At 22.8% G+C, this 19843-nt stretch overlaps 1 protein-coding gene across 1 annotated transcript in view; it reads left to right on the top strand.

The window, feature by feature from the left end:
* Positions 1-19843, top strand: part of LOC122505068 (protein kibra) — a 64671-nt gene that overhangs the window by 10503 nt on the left and 34325 nt on the right. Inside the window, exons 2-4 of the mRNA XM_043616489.1 lie at positions 45-185; positions 18040-18149; positions 18474-18568. Coding sequence (XP_043472424.1) covers positions 58-185; positions 18040-18149; positions 18474-18568 — 333 coding nt within the window. The 5' untranslated portion in view covers positions 45-57. The remainder of the gene's footprint in view (positions 1-44; positions 186-18039; positions 18150-18473; positions 18569-19843) is intronic.

Below are 19843 nucleotides of genomic sequence, written 5' to 3'. Positions count from 1 at the left end.
TATTATTTGTGAAAATGATGAGTAATAATTTTTCATATTTGCAGAGTGCAGTGAAATATGCCAAGGAGACGGAATGGGGAGATACCACTTCCGGAAGGGTGGGATGTCGCTCAAGACTTCGATGGGAAAGTGTACTTCATTGACCACAATACAAGGAAAACAACGTGGATCGATCCTAGAGATAGGTAAGTTCATATTTTTCTGTAAGTCGATGGGCAAAAACTTTTAAAATATCATTATGTAATCATGATGGTAATTTCCACTGATAATAATCCCTAAGAAGAACCACCCTCCCTAAAAAGAACTGTGACAACTAATTAAAATTCAAATTTTATAGAAATTATAGAATCTATGAAAAGAGTCCAGACTTCTCACTCATCTACTCAAACCTATTATTTACAATTTTTTTTACGATTTACTACTATTTAGATATTTTTTTTTTTTAATTTGTGAAACTAAAAGTTACTTTTTTCTTTTTCTTGAGAATTCGCACTACTTTTAATTCTCTAATAGTTGAAATAAACAAATTATTCTTAAAACTTTTAATAAAATTCTTAGAAAAATTTCCAAAAAATTTAATAACCTTCTTTGAAACGATTCCATTTTTTTAAAAAATTTTCTAGTTTCAATTATTTCCAATATCTGCAATTTAATAAAATTTACAAAAAGAATTCAATTATTTAAATAAAATTTGGATAAAATTTTACGTAAACATTCAATAATAAAATTTTTCACGGAAATTCAATTATTTTCAAAATTTTAATAAAATTCTTGGCAAGAATGCAAATATATTTTCATAAATAATAAAACTATTTGCAGGATTTCAATTATTGAATTTTGGAGAAGTAACAAATAATTGCAAAAATTCCATTTTTTCGCAATATTTCCAATATTTTCATAAAAAGAAAAAATTTTTTACAGGAATTCAATTATTTAAAACATTTTAATTAAATTCGTTGCAAGAATTCAATTACAATTTTCCTCAAATCCCTCGAAAAACGTAAATATTTTTAAAAATCTCATTAAAATTTGTCGAAAGAATTCAATTATTTAAAAAGTTGATAAAATTCAATTTCAATAATTTTAAGAAATATTTTTAATTATTTAATAAATTATTAATTTTTGTATTCAAATAATGGAATTCTCGTAGAATTTCCTAATAATAATTGATTCAAAAATAAATTTTAGGTGAAATTTTAGATAATAATTAAATATTAGAAGTGTTACAATAAAAGGAAATTTTTAGAAATAAATTAAATTTTAAAGTTTTGAATAATTTGATAATTTAAAAATTTCGCCCAAAAATGATTGAATTTTTAAAAATAGTTAAATTACAAAAAGGTTTTGCATTAAAATCTTAAAAATTATTTGAATTCCTACCAGAAAATAAATAAGTATTTAAATATTTATTTAACAAAAAATATTCAAGTTTTGAGTGTAAATTAATTTAGAAATTTTGAAAAAATTAGTCTTTTGAAAAATTGTAATTAGAATGTTTTGAAGATAGTTAAAGTTAAATTATGAATTCAATAACTCTGGGCATAAAATAAAATTTTCGAAGTCAAGTCTATTTGAAATTTTGAACCAGGAAAAAGTCGAAATGTGTCAAATGACAATTGACGCATTAGAAGATTAGAACACTTGGCGAATGCGTTAAAGAACACTTGAAACACGTATGGATTACGCATTTCTTAATCGAATAACAATGAAAACATATTTTAACTTTTGACTTTTATTTCTCATTTGTAGAAAATAGTTTTAAAGCAGTGTTTTTATATACTTAGGGTGGGTAGAAGCCCTCATGATGAACATACTCATCGATTTTATACTCTAGAGAACCAATACAATCTGAGATATCGTAGAAAATTATTTAGTGGTATTCTTTGGTATTCAGTTTTCATATCAATTCACTTTTTTCATATGTTTTAAAATTATGAAAACTGTTTTAAAAATAGATGAACATCTTTTTAAAAGTAATCAAAAAGCGTGGAAAATTAGAAATTAACATCGTTTACGGTTTACAAGACTATTGATATTTAATAAAGTGTAAAATTAAAAGGATGAAAGTAAATAAATTAAAGAGTGGGGTCCATAATACATCTTTGGAAAAATTACGTAATTTGAACACCTGTAAAAAATTTTATACAAACACAGTATCAATCAAATCACTTTAGAATATCATTATACAATAAGTAAATAAGATTATGTATGTTTCTATACTCTATGTATTTAAATTACTCGAAACCAGAAATTAGTTTTTCACCAATTCACATGAAAACTGAAACAAAGTCTTTGAACAAATTTTCTTTCTGCAATACCAAAGAAAAAAAGTTTTTTCAAACAAACAGTTAAATGTAAAGTTTCAGAATTTCGAGTGAATGAAAACAGTAAAATTAATGCCATTTTCATCACTAGAAACCCCAAGAAATAGTTTTTGACGCGTCAACGCAACACCAATTTCAGGAATTTGTGAAAGAAAAATTTTCATGGTATATGACGCAAATTGATGTGTACAGTAGGAAAACATACAAGTGTGTTTTCTATTCAAATCTGTATAAATAACTGCGTCTATACAAACAGCAAAAGTGTCATTTTCTTAATTATTACATGGAATTTTTAATTTCCACACGAAACGTTGCGTTTTTTAAATGTATTTTAATGATTTTAAGAAAAAGTTTATGTAAATTCATTCATTCTTATTTAAATATTCGTTTATTTCGTACTTTTTTCGATTATTCGGATAAGTGCCTGAATTAAATATATATTAGAAAATAAAAGCTTTAAATAATTTCAAAAAAATTCAATTAAACCTTTCAAAAATATTAGTTTCATAAAATTTTCAATTAAAAGTTTTAAAATTAAAATTTTCAAAAATTTTAATTTGAAACATTTTTAAAACACAATTATTTTTAAAAATTCACGCTGTAGTGCTGTTAGTATTCAATTATTATCGACAATTTTAACTGAAATTCATTTTTAAATCAATTTTTATTAGAAAAGTTTACGAGAATTCAATTATTCAAATACAAAAATTAATATTTAATATTTTATTGAATGATAGAATGTTTCTAAAAATTGATTCTCAAAAGAATTTTATCAAAAAATTTTTAAATAATTGAATTTTTCGACGAATTTTAATAGGTAGAATTTTTAAGAACCATTGCATTTTTCGAGAATTGTATTCATAAATAATAATAAAATTGTATTAATACCTAATAACTAAAATCCTGTGAAGGTCTTTATTTTCAATGGAAATAATTGAATTCTTGTGAAAAATGTTATTATTTATGAAAATAATGAAATTATTACGAAGAAATTTATAAAAAAATTAGTAAATAATTGAATTTCTGTGAAATTTTTATTATTTATGAAAATAATTAAATGTTTACATAGAATTTTATCTAAAATTTTTTTAAATAATTGAATTCTTTTGAAAAATTTTATTAAAATATGATAGATATTGAAAGTTATTGTAATTGAAATTATCCAAGAATTATATTAAAATTTTTTAAAATAATTGAATTTTGAATTTAAATATAAGTTAAAAAATAAAAACTTGAAATAATTTAAAAAAAAATTCAGTTGAATCTTTAAAAAAAATTAGTTCTACAAAATTGTTAGTTAAAGATAAGAAAAATTCAGATTTGCAAAGATTTTAATTTGAAAACTTTTTAAAATTCGATTATTTCTAAAAATTCACGCTATAATTAATGCTTTTAATATTCTATTATTATCTAAAATTTTAACTAAAATTAATTTTTACATCAATTTTTATTAAAAAATTCTACAAGAATTCAATTATTTAAATACAAAAATTAATAATTTATTGAATAATTGAATGATTCTTAAAATTGAATTCCCATACAGAATTTTATGAACAAATTTTTAAATAATTGAATTTTTTGACGTATTTCAATAACGTTCTTAAGAATAATTACATTTTTCGACGAAATTAATTAAAATTGTATTAAAAATAATTAAAGTTCTGTGATGAGTTTAATTGTATATAAAAATAATTGAATTCTTTTGGAAAATTTTATGAAAATTGAAGATATGGAAAATCGTTGAGAATTAAGGGTAATTTTTAAAAATAACTGAAATTTTGCCGCAAGAATTTTATTAAAATTTTTGAAAATAATTGAATTTTAGTGAAGAATTTTATTATTTATAAAGATAACTGAAATTTTAAAGAGAATTTAAAAAAAAATTTGAACATAATTTAATTTCTGCGAAGAATTTTATATTACGTTTGAAAATTAAATTTCAATTATTTGTACCTAACTTCTTCGAAATTCAATTTTTTGTAGTGTTTTTAACTAAAATTCTTTGGGGTATGATTTCTTTTAATTATGAAATTTTTCTATAATTAACAATTTTCTGTCAGCATTTAGAATTCATTTTGAAAATAAAAAATAATAGATAGAATAAGATTGATGTATTGTGAAGAAATAATTTAACTATCATTAAGCTTAATATATAAATAAATATTTGAACTCTGTAGTACGTAACAAATTATTCAATTCATTGTCCACATTCCACGTGAATATTAATGACACTTCTGAATTAGGTTAAAGTCGCGTGATTATTAAAACAAATGACTGACTGTATAAATATATTACAAACTGTTTTCTCTCTCATTATTTATAGTATTATATAAATAAATACATATGTAAATCTTCAAGTTATTTTTTTAGTCCAATTAATTTGGTTAATTTTTTTTTTTTTGTAAAATTTCGTTTCTTACCAAATTTGTTTATAGATTTTTTTTGCAGAATTTTTGTTGAATCAAATTAAAATTAACTTAAATTTCAACTTAACACAATTTGCATGCAATCGAATTTTGATTTGACTCAAGTTTTAATTAAGAGAATATTTATCTCTATTTAGAATAATTTGTATTTCAACGAATATTTATTATCGAGATTTCATTTTGAGTTCTTAATTTAAGGAATGTTAAATGATGCGAATTTTAAAGTTCCCAATTCCTATAATATTTCAGAGAATTTTTATTTTTACAAAAAAAATTTTAATTTAGTTAAAAATTGTGGAAAATAATTGAATTTTGCAAGGATGTATATAATTTTTAAAAATTATGAAATTTCAGGTTTCAAATTGAAATTTTAAAAATTTTATTTTCCTTGGAGAACTAAAGCAACTTTTTTTTGCACCTTAAAGTCGATCCAAGACCTATAAATATTAGATAATTTAATTTAATTTATTTATCACCTAATTTTTTTTTTTTTTTTGAAGATGAGAAATGTTTCTTGAATCTTGAAATGAATATGCGCAAATTAAAAAATTATGCACACGTTCTAATGCATGAATTTTCAACCGGGAAGAATGACGCTTTCTCCTTTTCCACTTCTTCCTCTCATCTCATGTCGGTAATGCAGGACTCACCAGAATCGCATGATATTTATTATGTTGAAATACTTTGTTATGTTTCTTTCATTATGTCACTAATTTGTATTTTAATACTTTCTTAATACTCGATTATTTTTACTCAATATTTTCTTTCAAATACTTTAAATTATTGGAAAAATACATAATATTTATTTTAACCTGTTTTTCTGTAATAAAAAATTTCTGACAATTTTAGTTTACTCCAAAAAAGTAATTTTATCGAATTCCTCTAAAAATGCATATTTTTCTCTTACATATGGTATCAAAATGGAAAAATTCAATTTTTGTTATTGAATTCCATTTATGACATAAAAATATTGCCAACACTTTAATAGATTTTAATAAAAAAAAAAGGAATTAAAATGATTGCATATGGTCAAAATACAAATTTCGAGTATTTTTAGTAGAATTGCACATTCATTTGGAAACGAGAAATACTCATTATTTGTAATAAATAAATAATGTGCCACTATTTGCAACTATTAGCAACATTTTACGACACTTTGGACACTTTTCCATTTCGAAATTTTCAGTATTTAGGAACAATTTCCGTGAATTTGGCAAATAAGTTGAACTTGTATTTTGAAAGTAGGAGAGTAGAATGTTATTTAAAAAAAAGAGTGGGTAAAACCCAAGAATGAATTTTGAAGGGAAAAGTCAAAAAAATGGAATGAAATTTGAATTTGAATCTAAAAATGTATGTGTGTTAAAAATGTTGAGTGCATCCTATGAGCGAGACCTGTGGCGATGACTCTGGCATCGCATCACGTCATAGCTGTGTATGTCCTGTTAAGTTCTGCTTTTCGTATGTAAACGTATACGTATACATGTTTAGGTACGCGTAAGAATACCATGAAAACCCTTCTACACACACGATTCTTGCCGCGCCCGCATTCCAAGCACCAGGGCCGCTTTACTTGAGCCCTGGCTCCGTAAAAAACGCGAGAAAGCCAGGGCTGTATTAATACAATTAGATTTCCTCTCCACTGTCACTGGAAAGCGTCGAGTTTTTCCCAAATTTACTCTTTAGCTAAATTTTGCTCTTGGTTTTCTATTTCATGAATATTTGCCCATTTGCCTTCACGACATTTCTCCTAAAAAAAATTTATTCTTTAACTATCAGTTCAACGCGGGAAGAGTAGCTTTTACGGAAGATAGTAAATTTTACTATTCACAAAGTAAAATTTATTTGAAAGTTCCAGATTTGCTGTAATTTAAATCAACTCCATTTAAATCATGATTTAAATTTGGATTTTAATCAAAAACATGTTTTTCTTTTAATCTTGATTTGAATCAACTTTTTACTTAAAAATAGGTTTTTTAGTCAACTTTGACTTGAAAGGAAAAATCCAACCAAGAATCTGAAAGAATCGGAGCAAAAGATGAAACTAAAGTTATCGACGAAATAAAATTTAAAAAAGTTTTAATTTTTCAGTAACTTTTTAATCAAATTGAAAGTCTGTTTAGGATGCAATAAAAATAATAATTCAGTTCTTTTTATCAAAAATTATATTGGTCTTAAGGAAGAATCTGATGGACAGTCAAATCAAAAGTTAGTCCAATGTCATAATTTCGTAATTTAAAAGAAAAAAACAAATTAAATTTTAAATTCGTCTTGGTGGAAAGGCGAAGAATTTAATTTTGAATATTTAAAACGATTAAAAGTTGCATTTAAATAAAAATTACATTTTTCTGTCAATAAGAAACTTTTGTAAAATTTTAGGTTATGTTACATAAATCATTTATTAATTACAAAAAATTATAATCTTTATTCAAATATAACTTTAAAATGTTCAAAATGTAGAAAATTAAATTCCTTACGCTTCTACCAAAAGGAATTTAAAATTTAATTTAACTTTTCTTTTAAAATACGAAATTATGACATTGGACTATAACTTTTGTTCCGGTTGTTTGTCGGATTTCTCTTTAAAAAAATGGTTTCACACGTAGAGAAATGACTTTAAAAAAAACCTATGTAAAATTTAGTATAATTCAAATATAAGAATTTTAGTTAAATTTTAATATAACTTTACTAAATTTCATATTATTTCTTTCACTGTTTAGTATTTTCTATCTCAAAATTTCGGTTTGTTGCACTTTTTCCCCAAATTTTTTTTTTTTGCGTTAACGGAAACATATTGGCAACTTCAGTTTCATAACAAAAGTTTAGTTCAATGTCATATAATTTCGTCTTTTATATTGAAAAAAAAATTAATAAATTCGATTCAGTGGAAGCTAAAGAATTAAATTTTCAACATTGTAAACAATTTATTAATAGTTGCATTTGAATAAAAATTACAATTTTCTGACGATAAGAAACGATTAGGTAATATAACCTAAAGAAATATTTCTTAATGTCAGAAAAATGTAATTTTTATTTAAATGCAACTATTAATTGTTTAAATTTTTAGAAATAAAATGTTTTATCCATAAGAATTTACCAAATTTCAATTGTATTTTTTTTTATTCATTTAATAGAAAAACTATTATCTTTCAAAAATTATTTGAAAATATTCTTAAAAATTAATTTTAAGTATTTCTTTATAATTTTTTGAAAATATTATTCCTTAATAACTTTAACGAAAAACATTGACTGTTACAATTATAATGAAAAATTGAATTTTTGTATTTAAATTTTTAAATAATTGAATTCTGGAAGAACTTTTGGAAAATTATTAAAAATAATTTACTTAGAGATAGTATAGGGAGAAAAACTGTCTTTTTTCGTATAAGTTCATTTATTCGTTTTTCCCGGGAAAAAATACTTTAATTGAACAGCGTAAACAACATTTTATATTTTATTATATTTACATAAAAGCGTTTTGTTTCGTTTCGAGGCTGCGAAGTAATGTCAATCGAGAAACATATTAAAAGCATCCTTGGACTTGTCAACTAACAGAAACACATGTATGTTGCATTCTTTCTGAATTGTCCGAGTTGAAAAATAAAAACTTATTGTTCGTCCAATTATTCATATTTTACATTTTAAAATAAAAAATTATATTACAAATAAAATTTTCTCAAAGAAAGTGTAACTAATCTTATTTTTAAAACTTTGGATCAATAAAATCTATATAACATTGGCTAAAAATTAAAAATTTTTATAAACAAATACATTAATTATAAAATAAAAAAATTTGTTGGCTATGTTGCTAAAATCGTTTTTAATTTTAGAAATTGTTAATTTCTATGCAATCGTAATTTTTAAAGGTTTTTTTTATAATTATAAATTGCGTTTTGTTTTAAAAATATTAAATTATAGACTTGGAGTAACTTTTGATTTGACTGTATTGACGATTCTTTACAAAAAGGAAATAAAGAAAAAACTAAATTTTCAACTTTATGTTTAATGTTTCATGATTCATTTTATAAAAAATATTTATCGTTTATTTCATAATTTTTATTTTTCAAATTAGTTAGTTTTAGTTAGAAGAGGAAATTCGAGAGGAAATTAAATATTAAATTAATTAATCGATGATAAATTTTCAGAAAATTCCTTTTTTATTTAATTTAATATTTTTTCACTTTCATTGCAAGAACGTAACTTCAACTTAAGTTTAAGAAAAATTGAATGAATAAAATATTAAAATATTTTATTTAAATACAAAAATTAGTTTCAACTTGAAATTAAAAATATTTGTACAAAAATTAAAAAAAAATTGATTATTTAATAATTAGAGAGTTTTAATTTTTTAAATATCAACATACTTTTTATAAATGAAAAATTTATTTTCAACTTCAAGTTAAAAATATGACTACAAATTTTAAATAGAAAATATAAAAATATTTTCTAATAAATAAAAAATTTATTTCAATTATTTTCAACTTAAAAAAAAATATTTTAACTATAAATGTAAAAAGAATATAATTATAAAAATATTTTGTATAATTGAAAAATTTATTTTTAACTTTTAATAAAAAATGTTTTTACCGAAAATTTAAAAAAAAATATTGAAAACATTTCGTAAGTCACATATTTTTCTCATCTGATTGAGAAATATTTGCTACGTACCTGCAACAATGGCACCTGGAAAACGAAAATTAAAAACTGATTTCTCTCGATAAACTGAAGTCATCAGATTTTAAAATTCCTTTTTCAGTCAAGATGCTGTTAAATGAACAATTTTTAACATTCAAAACTGTCTATTGCTTTTTATTAAAATAATGTTCACACATTTTGATTTTTTTTTATTATTTATAAAAGAACAGAAGAAAAAGAATGCGAATAAGTCATATTTATAAACCAAGTGCTGAAAACTGTAATGTCCATGATTAAAAATATTATTAAAACACGAAAAAAACACAACTTTTGCAATAAACGAGAAAAAATTCCTCATTGTGTTTTGTTTTTTTTTAAACAGAATTAAAGCAGAAATTTATTACCACGAAAATTGATTTTTAAATTTTAAATGAAAAATTTACACGAAATTCCTTATTTATTAAAATAGAGATTTACATAAACAAAAGGAAAAGAAAAATGAATAATTGTGTAATCTATTTTCTCAGGAATTCGCAATTTTGAGATGTAAGCATATGTTAAATAAATGCATTGAAAATAAATTGTACTTGCTTTTAGCGGATAAGTATTTTTTGTTTACTAGAGAAAAATAATAAAAGTTTATAAATAAAATTCAGTTGTTGAAGTTTAGCGAAAACGAAAAGAAAAAGAATGGAAGCGAAAAAAAGAAATGGTTTCGTTGAAAATATAGTGAGAGATGCAGATTTGTGATATTGCAGATAGAGATCGCATTTCTATTATATTTGTGAGAGTGACTGTACTGTTGAAACGAGTATGGTAGGAATGCGAGTGAAACCCTCGCATTCCTTGCTAGTGATACCACGTTGTATTCCGTGGTTAGAACTGTGGCACGTCGCTCTTTCGCGGAAAGCCTGTGAGAATGGCGTTGTCGGAAATCAATGCACGTGATCGAGATACATAGAGTTGCATTCTTGATATCAATTCCAAAGATTACTTTGGGTTCAATTTTTCAATTTACATCTAAAACAAAAAAAAAAAAAATTGCCAACTTTCTATTATTTATTTTTATTTATAAACCCTCTGTTTCTTTAAATATAAACCAACTTGGTAACCAAAAGTTGGCACAACATTTTTAATCTCTAGGGATCATCGAACCAGAGATGTTCAAAATCACATTTTTTTTTTATTTAAATACGATTGCCACAGGTCAGGGAAAAGTCAGGGATTTTTATTAAAAGTATTGAAGAAAATTAAATTTTTAGAATTCATGAGAAAATTCTGAATTTTGGTGTCTTTTTTGTTTGCCCCATAAAAACTAGGAATTTATCACGAATTCTAATACGAAACCCTCAATTTTTTATATTTCTCACAATAATTTCTTTTAAATAACTTCATTTTTGAAGAACTATCACGAAATTATTACTTATAAATTATTTCATGAATAATTTTACTTAAATATTTCAAAATTAATTCAGCTTTAAAAAAGTTGCGCTTATATAATATTCTTAAAATTTCAATTTTATTTTTCAAAAATTTTAATAATTCAAATTCATCTGAAATTAGCTAAATTTTTTAATATTCAAATAATTATTAAAAATAATGGATTTATAGAAGAATTTTAGTTAAAAACACTTTCAAAAATTGAATTTTGGAGAAGTTACATTTGTAATTGCAGAAATTCAATTATGTTTAAAATTTTTTGTCAAAATGTCAATTGTATTTATAAATAATAAAATTCTTCTCTGAAATTCAATTATTTATTTAAAAATTTTAATAAAATTCTTGTCCAAATTTCAATTATTTTAAAATAATCGCAAAGTTTCAATTATTTTTGAGACAATTTTAATCGGATTTCTTTAAAAATGTAATTATTTTTAAAATTTTTATTAAAATTCATCGAAAGAATTTAATTATTTAAAAATTTGTTGATAAAATTCCTTATTCCTTATTCAATTTTAAGAAAAATTCAATTTTTCAATAAATTATTTATTTTTGTATTTAAAAAAATTAAATTCACGTAGAATTTTCTAATAAAAATTTATATAAAAACGAATTTCAATTAAAATATAATATTATGTTAGATAATATTTCAAGTTTTTATTTTCTAAAATATATTATTTAATTCTGAAATTAAATTTTTTTTAAAAAAAATGTTAATAAAATTCTTGTCAAAATTTCAATTATTTTCAAAGATTTTGTTCATTTTAATGATTTTCAATATCTAACATTTTAATCAAATTTTCCAAAAAAATTCAATTATTATTTAAAAAAAATTTTGATAAAAATCTATGCAAACTTTTACTTATTTTCATAAATAATAAAAATTTCACAGGCATTCAATTATTGTCAATTTTTTTATAAATTTTTTCGCAATAATTTAATTATTTTTATAATCAATAAAATTTCCTACAAGGATTCAATTATGTTCGCAGATAAAATATTATTTTTGGGAATTCAATTATTTTCATAAATAATAAAACTCATCGCGCAGAAGTTTAATTATTTTTAATATAATTTTAATCAAGTTCTTCAAAAAATGTAATTATTTTTAAAAATTTGATTAAAATTTGTCGAAAGAATTCAATTATTTAAAAATTTGTTGATAACGATTCTTAATGGGAATTCAGTTTCAAGAAAGATTCAATTAATCAATAAATTATTAATCACTGTATTTAAATAATTGAAGTCTCGTAGAATTTTCTTATAAAAATTGATTTAAAAATGAATTTCAGTTTAAATTTTACTAATTATTGTTATTATGTTATGGTAAATAATTCAAAGAGTTAAAAATTAATTTTAATGGTGTTATATTAAGAAAATTTCGCTTAATTTAATTACCGACAATTAAAAATTATAATAAATTGTAGCCCTCGACTTTTTTCAACTTATTTTAAAAAATTGCGAATTTTTTTTCTAAATATTGCAACAAAATACCACATTTTTAATATAAAATGGAACTTATTTCAATTTGAACAGTGTGGAAAATAGCTATAGACAACTTTCAAAAATTATTTTTGAATAATTTTTCTAATTAAATTTTCGAAATATACAGTTGAAAAAACGTTGAATAATTGAAATTGAAATTTTTATTTAACAAAGTTATTTAAGTTACGAATAATTGAATTTAGAAATCAGTGAAAGGTTAAAATCAGAAAAATACAAAATACAATTTTTGGGACAAAACTGAATACTCTACTTGAATGGGATACAAATACTTTATAAATTTATTTTAAACACTTGATAATTATAACCGAACGATAAAAAATTTTGCTCGTTGATGTGAAACATTTTTTTGTGAATTTAATTTATTTGAAAAAAATTGTATTTTTTTGGAATGAACAGAACTGTAAAGTATACTTGAATACATTTATGTACATAAATGTCCCAGATTATGTAAGAATATTTTCTTTTCTCTTTTCGTTATTTTAGAAGAAATTGCATGAAATAAGGAAATTTGAATCTCCATTAAATTCGTAGCCGTAATGTCAGTAGTAACTAGTAAGGCACTACTGCCTGCTATGTGCATTGTGTATTTTAATATTGTAAATTCTTGTATCACACATCAAATACTGTTGTGTTACGTAATGATAAAAGACTTGTGTTATTTTTAAACCGTATTTTAAATACCTTTTCTATTATTTAGAACGTGATGAGGCTTTAAAGATAAATAACAATTTTTACTAGCGATATTACTTATTTCATATCAATTGTTTATTATTGATAAATGCATTTTTTATTTCACATATTATATACTTTCTCTGGTGATTTTGTAAATGCTCTTTTCTTATTATTGAAAAAAATTGCTAAATTTTTAAAATAAATTTTAGGTTTTTTCAAAAAGTTTTCTTAATTCAATTATTTTCAATATTCTACTATTTTAATAAAATTTCCCAAAAGAATCCAATTATTAAACAAAAATTTTGAAAATATTCTACACAAATATTCAATTATTTTCCAAAAAAATAAAAATTTCACAGGAATTCAATTATTCAAAATAGAATTTACAAAAAATTTTTTGATAAAATCAAGTGTTTTAAAATTTGTCAGTAAATTCTTCGCAGTAATTCAATTATTTTCATAAATTTTAAAACTCTATTCAGGGATTTAATTATTTTCAGAAATAATAAATAAAATCATTCGGAGGAATTCAATTACTTTCAAATAAGTAATAAAATTCAATTATTTTCTAAAATTTTTAATGAAATTCATTGCAAAATTTCAATTATTTACAAAAAGTTTTCTTAATTCAATAATTTGTATATCTTTTATTTTAATATAATTTCCCGAAAAATTCAATTATTTAAAAACATTTTTGACAAAGTTCTGCACGAATATTCAATTATTTTCTAAAATAATGAAAATTTTACAGGAATTCAATGATTAAAAAATAAAAATAGAATTTGCATAATTTTTTTAAAATCAACTGTTTGAAACTTGTTAATAAAATTCTTCGCAATAATTCAATAAATTATTAATTTTTGTATTTAAGTAATTAAATTCTCGTAGAATTTTCTAATTAAAATTTATTTAAAAATGAATTTGAGTTAAACATTATTAGGTAATAATTGAATTTTGGAAAATTTACCCATAATTCCAATTTTTAGAAATAATTGAATTTTGTAAAGGTATCAAATTAAAATCTTTGAAAATTTGAATTTTTTTGATATTTTTAATTAAAAATTCTGTGAAACTAGTTTTTTTCAAATTGCTTAATCGAAATTTTTAAAAATTATTTCAAGTTTTCATCTTCTAATGTATATTTAATATAAATAAATTATTAAAAATAATTTATTTTTCAAGTTTTCAAAAGCTAATTGATAACGAATTTTCAATTTAAAAACTTTTTGACACAACCAAGATGACTGATAATTTTTATGTTTTTTATTAGAAAAAAATTACCAAAACCTTTAAATCACTTAATTATGATAATGTTTAATTAAAAACAGAATGTTTTAAATATAAAAGCATTGTTATAAAAATAAATTGATAAATTGAAATAAATTGATTAATTGAAACATTTTGTTTCAATTTCTCGAAATAAGAAAATATGGATTTATCAAGTTTTGAAAATTTGCTCCTTAATTAGTTAAAAATTGTAGAAAATAATAATTGAATTAAAATGATGATAATAATTTTGAAAAAGTTACAGTAATAATATTCTTGTAATAATAAAATAATGATTTTGTCAGTCGGTCATCTTTATGTTTTACAATAATATTTTTATCAGTTATTGAATTTTAAAAGGTTTGAATTTGAAATTTTGAAAATCTTAGTTACTGGAGTTTTCGAATAATTTTACAATTTAAAAAATTCGTAAATAAATGTAATGGAACATTTTTTTGAGTTTTCAATAATTTTTGGAGTGAATATCAAAATATTTTTGAGGGTCAAGGAAAAAGTCAAAATTTTATTTGAAAATTAGGGAAAAAGAAAATAGAATTTTTGTGGCAACCCTGTACAACAGAGTGAAATAAAAAATTGATTTATTTTCTGCTTCTAGTCATAGGTTGTTGAAATATTTTTTTTCTCAAAGACGGAGAAAATATGCGGAGTATTTAAGGAATGTAGGCTGCGATTGAAAAAGTTTTTCATACCACCTGCTATGTTTAGACATCTGCTAAATTCTGTTTTTTTCGTTGGCATTCGTCAACTCAAAGGCAGAGGAAGCAGGTTGAACTAAAAGTGGAAATTGAAGAAAGATTTTGATATGTGAGAGAAATGAAATGATTTGGTAATTAGCATGGCATCGTATGGCATCGTATGGCATCGCATCGCATCCCATCGCATCGGCGCGGCATAGTGGCGTCTCCATCCGTGCTTGGCTTCTTGTCTTTTTGCTTTCCCGCTTCCTTGCCTTGACATTCCAGCACGCACGACCCTCCCTGCAAAGACGATTGCTTGCTTGCGCCCTTTTATATGCACAGTCATGCATTAAAATGTACTTTTCAGTCTGGAGCTATCGTGATAACGTGCAGCCGGAGCGAAGAGCGCAGGCTCTACGTGTATGTCAAGGCAACACACATCCACGAAAATTTACAAAACATCCTCTTTGTTTTGGACGCTAAGGAGAACATTATAACGCCTTCTGCTCTCGACTCAAATCATATTCAGGGCATTTTACGAATTGTTTTTTAAAACTAAAATTAAAATATTGCCCTTTAGATTTATATTTAAAAAATTTTTTAATATTTAAAGTTTACACATAGCAATTATCTACTCTCTAAATTTGAATTACATGGTTGCCACAGGTCAGGGAAGTCAGGGAAAGTAGAATTGGTCAGGGAAATATCAGGGATTTTTATTAAAACTACTGGATAAATTAAATTTTTGAAATTTATGAGAAAATTCTAAATTTTTTTGTTTTTTTTGTTTGCCTCATAAACTATGAAAATACTATGAATTCTAATAGAAAACCTTCAATTGTTTCCATTTCTGACAATAATTTTTTTAAACGTTTTTAAATAACTTAATTCTTGAATAATTATCATAAAATTATTACTTAGTCTTCGTTTTTCTTTCTTCTTATTATTATTACTTAGAAATTATTTAATGAATAATTTTACTTAAATATTTCAAAATTAATTCAATTGAGGGGCTGGATGCTATAAGGGGATACGTGCCATGTTAAGGGGAGGTTCTCATTGCGGGGGCCAAAATAAACACAAACTTTGACAATTTTTTGCGAGGAACGGCTATGACTTAACGATGTAATTTTTTTTTCTAAATAAAGATACATTCTTGAACTTTTAAAATATATATTTCATTTTCAAAAAAATGCAAAATGGCGGCCAATATGGCGCATCTAGAAAATAATGTTTTTTTAAATAGGGAAAACGGTGGGCATTCTACACTGCGCAATTTTTAGTCTAAAACAAAAACTCAAAATTTTTTATAAAGGTGACATCCTAAAGAATAGGTTATACCTATAAAATAGTTAAAAAGTTAATAAAATGACAAAATGGCGGACACATTTTTAAAAAAACTGCGTTTTCGCATTATTTTTACATATTTGATCTCTTGTAAAAATCTCTATTGTTAACAATTTTATCATATTATAGGTATAACCCCAGTAGAATTTAGTTACCTTTAATTATCCGCAAACCCGAAGTTGATTGATTAAATAGTTTAGACGCTACGATGCCCACCAGTTTTAAAATCTTGTTTCGAGAAAAACGCGTTTAAGGTTTGAGAAACATTTTTGTGCAATAATTGTATTCTTTGCAATTCTTTGTTCAATTTGCGTATATGATAAATATCTATAGGTATTTAGGGTCGCTCTTTACGATTCTGAGGTCAGATTTGCAAAATTTTTAAAAATTGATTCGATTTGCCTGACATTTGTTACTCAGTGCTCGGGACGGCGGTGAGTTCAAGACTTCATAAAAACGAAAATATTCTTCGGATCAAAAAATCGCTATACACACATATTCTACATATATATAGCTTTAAAAAAATACAATAAAAAAGAAATCAATTTTTTTGACTCCCGCAATGGGAACCTCCCCTTAAGTGAACGGCGCGTATCCCCTTATAGCATCCAGTCCCTCAATTTTAAAAAAGTTAGGTATACAATTTTCATAAATAGATCAACTTCAAAAGGTTACAATCTGAAATTTTAGAAAATTTCAATTTTCAATGAATTTAATTAGAAATTTTAAGAAATTTAGATTTTTGAAAAATAAATTTTAATAATTCAAATTCCTCTGAAATTACTTAAATTTTTTAATATATATGTTTAATTAATAATTAAAAATAATGGATTTATATAGAAGATTTTTGGTTAAAAACACTAAAAACATTTAATTTTGGAGAAGTTGCAAATGATTGAAGAAATTCAATTACTTTAAAAAATAATAAAATTCTTCGCAGAAATTCAATTATATTCAAAAATTTAAAGAACTTCTCATCAAAATTTCAATTATCTTTAAGAATATTAAAATTTTCAATTATTTTTCAAAAAATTTAATAAAATTCTTGACAAAATTTCAATTATTTTTAATATAATTTTAATCGAATTCCTCGAGAAAAACATTCAATTATTCAATGAATTATCTATTTTTGTGTTTAAAGAATTGAATATTGTTGTAGAATTTTTCAATAAAAATTGAATCTTGTTTATAAACAAATTTTTTCGAAAGATATTGAGTTCTAAAAGTTTACCAAGTTTTTAATTTTGTTGAAAAACTAATAAAAATATGATAGAAAAAAGTAAATTTGTGTTTGTCAACTTGAGACATTGATAAAAATGTCTAATCCTGAAGTTAATGTCGAAAACTATTTTCACCGGTTTTTTAGGGGGGTGAAAATGCCACTAATGTCACTGCTTCCTTTCACCTGGAGTGTTCACATTTTCCAGGTCACTTTTCGCTTTACGGGAAAAATAATTTTTCTGCGCCTTATGTAATAAAAATTATGACAAGGCGCCTGATTTTTAAAATCTGTAATTTTTTTCCCCTTTTCGTTTTTTTTTTGTAAAAAATCATTAGAAGATATTCATTGATAAGAATCAATCACTACTTAATAAGAATGCTTTTGATTACTTTTGAAAATTGTTAGATGAATATTTACTTCTTTAGGAGAAATACATTATTCTTGAATTATAATCTATTACCTAATGTTGATATAATTTATAATTATTTCGATGTTTATTTTTGCAGATTCACGAAACCTCAAACATTTGCAGACTGCATTGGTAATGAACTTCCATTGGGTTGGGAGGAGGCCTATGACAAACATGTTGGTGCCTACTACATTAATCATGTCAACCGTGAGTATTCTCTTTTTTTATTTTACCTTTTTTCTTTTTAAGTGGTTTGTACACCTCTTGTTAAAGAGAAGATACTTGACCGTCCAGTCCAAAAATAGTTTTCACTAAATTTCATTCGTTATTCGTTTTACTCGTTTCCTTCCTCTGCTATACATACCACAGTTTTTTTTCTTCATGTCCTTAGATTGCTTTCATAATTTCTGAACTTGTTAAGAACTACCATTTTTGATTCTGGCAAAGAGTTAATAGGCTTTATATTAATTTTACTTAATAGTATTCATCCAATTAATGTCCAATTAATGATGAATTTTAATTTTTACTTAGAAACCACACAGCTCGAAGATCCTAGGCAAGAATGGCGTGCCATTCAAGAAGCCATGCTTCGAGAGTACCTGCAAACAGCTCAGGATGTACTCGAGGTGAGTTTTAGTCATTTTTTCATTAATAAACCGCAATTAATTAGTGACATCTCTACAAGACTCAAATTTACATCAACGTTTTTGAAAACGAGAAATTAATAAGACGATACTTATTATTTTGGCTTCAAATTTAAATTTAAAACCATTTATTAAGTGGTTAGAAATATTAAAAATGTTATAAATGTTTAATTATTAGTTTAAGATTAGAAAATATACACATAAAATTACATGCCACGAATTCTAATACAAAACCTTCAATTTTTTATATTTCTAACAAATATTTTCTTTTTAAATAACTTCATTCTTCGAGAACTATCACAAAATTATTATTTAGAAATTATTTAAGGAATAATTTTACTTTTTTAGAAATTATAAAAAATAATTTATTTACCTAATCGATATCTTCATGTTTTATAGTAATTTAAATTTTCATAAAATTTTTCAAAAAAAAAAATTATTTACAAAAATTTCAATAAAATCCTTCGCAAGAATTCAATTATTTTTACAAGCAATAACATTTTTCACATGAATTCAATTATTTAAAAAAATGTAATAAAATTCGTTTCAATTCAAGAATTCAATTATTTTCATAAATAATCAAATTTTTCATAGGATTTTAATGATTTTTAATACAATTTTAAATAAATTCCTCGAAAAATTTAATTATTTTCATAAATATTTTGCAAAAATTCAATTATTTTTCACAATTAATGAAATTCTTTGCTAAAATTTAAATATTTTTAAAATTTACTATTTTAATAAAATTTCTCGAAAGAATTCAATTATTTAAAAAAAATGTAATAGACTTCGTTGCAGGAATTCAATTATTTTCATAAATAATAAAATTCTTTACAGGTTTTCAATATTATTTAAAAAAAAATGTAATAAAGAGTTAAAAATTCGTTGCTTGAGAATTTTCAAATCCATTTGCTTACAATTTTATTTTACGAATTTTCGATTCAATTATTTCCAAAAAAAATTCACGCTATTATACTTTTAATATTCAATTATTATTTAAAATTGAGGAAAATTTTTGAAAATATTTGAAATTTTATTTTATTTAATTAAATTTTTATTAAATTATTATTCATTATTATTAACAAGATTTTATTAAAATTTTTGAAAATTATTGAATTTCGGTGTAGAATTTAATTATTAATAAAAAATAATTGAAATTTTGAACAGAATTTTTAAAAATTATTGAAAATAATTGAATTTTGGAATTAAATATATATTAGAAAATAAAAACTTCATATAATTTAAAAAAAAAATTCA

Source organism: Leptopilina heterotoma, unplaced genomic scaffold, assembly GCF_015476425.1.
Source record: "Leptopilina heterotoma isolate Lh14 unplaced genomic scaffold, ASM1547642v1 Lhet_113, whole genome shotgun sequence".
Lineage (NCBI taxonomy): Eukaryota > Metazoa > Arthropoda > Insecta > Hymenoptera > Figitidae > Leptopilina > Leptopilina heterotoma.
This window is presented reverse-complemented; position numbering and strand designations above follow the sequence as displayed.